Source organism: Zea mays, chromosome 4 (genome assembly GCF_902167145.1).
Source record: "Zea mays cultivar B73 chromosome 4, Zm-B73-REFERENCE-NAM-5.0, whole genome shotgun sequence".
Lineage (NCBI taxonomy): Eukaryota > Viridiplantae > Streptophyta > Magnoliopsida > Poales > Poaceae > Zea > Zea mays.
Genome location: NC_050099.1, coordinates 22,636,786 through 22,639,217, shown reverse-complemented (window position 1 = coordinate 22,639,217; position 2,432 = coordinate 22,636,786). Strand labels below are relative to the sequence as shown.

Here is a 2,432-nt window from a genome sequence, read left to right as displayed (position 1 = left end):
CATGGTGCTCTCATGACGACGATATAAAGTGCAGAATCACATATTAAATTATACGGTGCTAAATAAACAGGACGAGCTAGACAAGGTGCTACAATTTGAGAAGAATTTTATTAAATAGAGGTGTTTCCTAGATGCCTTACTAGCGAGAGTTATTTTCTAGATTCTCGCTATTTTATAGATGGTGAAGACGTGAAGTTAAAGATTGGCATTGAACAAATTTTTCCACATGGTGGCAAGCTCCTTGTCCTCAACATGGTGGGTGTCATGATTGGAGCATACCTGGCCGGCAGCTAGCTGCCCTAATAGTGGCTCAGGCTGGTGGCAGTGCGGGCGGCAGCGCGGGTGAGAAGAGGCCGCTGCCGCCCACGCGCGGGCGAGAGGCCGGCGCCGGGCGATGGCGCTCGCGCCCGGCGAGAGCGGGCGGTATCGCCTCGCTCTCGCCCGCGCTGGAGCGCCCGCCCGGGCGAGAGGCGGGCGAGAGGGAGGCGAGGGAGGCAAGGCACGCGCGGGGCGATAGCGCGGGGCGAGAGCGCGGGCGAGAGCGACGTGGCGCGATCTGATTGGTCCACGTGTGCTAGCCGTTGCAACTAGCCGTTTTTGACCGTTTGGAGTCCAAAAAATTCGAAAAAATGCAAAAAATCACAAATTTCATCCCCAATCCCTCTATATATACCCCTACCCGGGTGGAGCTCATTCCACACACCATTCCATCTCATTTTTCTCTTCCAAACTCCCCTTTCTTCACACAATGTCGGGTTGGTCCCCAGATTTGAACACCTTCACGGATCTCTTGCAGTCCGATGGGTCACCTAAAACCCTTCCGTTAGATGAGTCTTCTTCACTACATCGTTGCTCCGATGTTTCAGCCTCACTCCCCCGTGCACTATTTCCGGCTGCGCGTCCACCACCATACCCTTATCCCTATCATTTGTATCAATATCCACCGTCTTCATATGGTCAACCTCCAACTTCCCAAGACGGAATTCAAGCCTCATTCCCGGTACGTCCGTATGCCCCTCCCCCACCTGCTGCGAACGGAAGTCAAGCTTCTTTCCAGATACCTCCATACGCCCCTCCTCCATATGCTCCACCTCGGTATGGAGTACCTCCTTATGCTCCATATGCTCCACCTCCGTATGGAGCACCTCATCCATATGCTCCACCTACGTATGGAGCACCTCCTCCAGTTGCACCTTTATCTGTTGGATCTGAAAACCAAGCTGAGGAAAATCTCGTGCCGAAGGAAAAGCGTCCAAAGAGGCTAGAGTGGACGAAGGAAGACGAGGAAAAGCTGGTGAGTGAATCGTTTCTCATTTATTTAATCTTGATTTTTTTAGTTTACTTATATTATAGGTTTTATTGTAGGTTAATGCTTGGTTTATGCATTCTAATGATCCCATCTCCGGCAACAATAAGAGCGGATCAAGTTTCTGGGGCCAAATAGCGGCAACATATAACTCCACCTCCGACCCTATCCGTCATCGAACCGCCAAGCAACTTAAAGATCATTGGGTCACCTACAACCGGGAGGTGACCAAGTTCAATGGATTCTACCTCCAAGAAGAAAGGTTGCGTCAGAGCGGAGCTGACGATGCAATGGTCATGGATGCAGCAATGGCGAGGTTCGAGGGTAAAATGGGGCATCCATTTAAGCGCCATCATTGGTGGCAAGTTGTTCGCCACGAGCCCAAGTGGTCAGCAAAGCATGGTCTTGGTAGTCGATCTGATTCGACTGCGAATAAGAGAACCCGACTCGGAGTCTCTGGTGAATATAGTTCTGGAGGCACTGAAGACACCGAGGAGGAAGTGCCCCGACCAGTGGGGCGTGATAGGGCAAAGGCGGCTGCGCGAAAGACAAAGACGAAGGGGAAAGGGAAGGAAGCCACGAGCAGCGAATCAACAAGTGAAGCATTCAAAATGAAGAACTTGTGGGGTGGATTAGTGAAGGCCAAGCTTTTGAAGCAATGGAACATTCTAAAGGGCCGATCAACCAGAGATATGGACCCGGCTGAAAGACGTACCCATGGCAGGGCCGTAAAGATGGTCGAAAAAGAACTTGGTCTGCTATATGACGAAGAAGAGGAACCAGAAGTGGAACGTGAAGAGGAGGAAGATGAGGATGAGATCGAGGAGTCCGATTAGAGTTATGTAATTTTATTTTAATTATCATGTCATTTTATTTTAATTATTATGTACTTTTTAATTTTTAATTCAATAAAAAATATTATGTTGTGTGTTTTCTGAGCGTTGAAATAAATCCGCGTGAATTACTTAATTCTGAAATAAAAAAGCTACGTGGCTATAGCCTGAGGCTGTAGCCTGCTGCAGCCTATGCACTGGAGCAGCAGAGGCGAGAGCTGACGTGGCAGGGGCGAGAGAGAAGCTGTGCACTGGACTCAGCCTAAGAGGCATGATCGCAGTTCAGCGTAGGA

At 49.7% G+C, this 2,432-nt stretch overlaps 1 protein-coding gene across 1 annotated transcript; it reads left to right on the top strand.

Annotated features, from left to right (window-relative positions):
- Positions 1-609: 609 nt before the first annotated feature.
- On the top strand, positions 610-2,142 carry LOC103652935 (glutathione S-transferase T3). The gene is made up of 2 exons (XM_008679924.3): positions 610-1,294; positions 1,366-2,142. The coding sequence occupies exons 1-2, from the start codon at positions 749-751 to the stop codon at positions 2,140-2,142; spliced, it is 1,323 nt and encodes a 440-aa protein (XP_008678146.3). The 5' UTR covers positions 610-748.
- Positions 2,143-2,432: the final 290 nt, after the last annotated feature.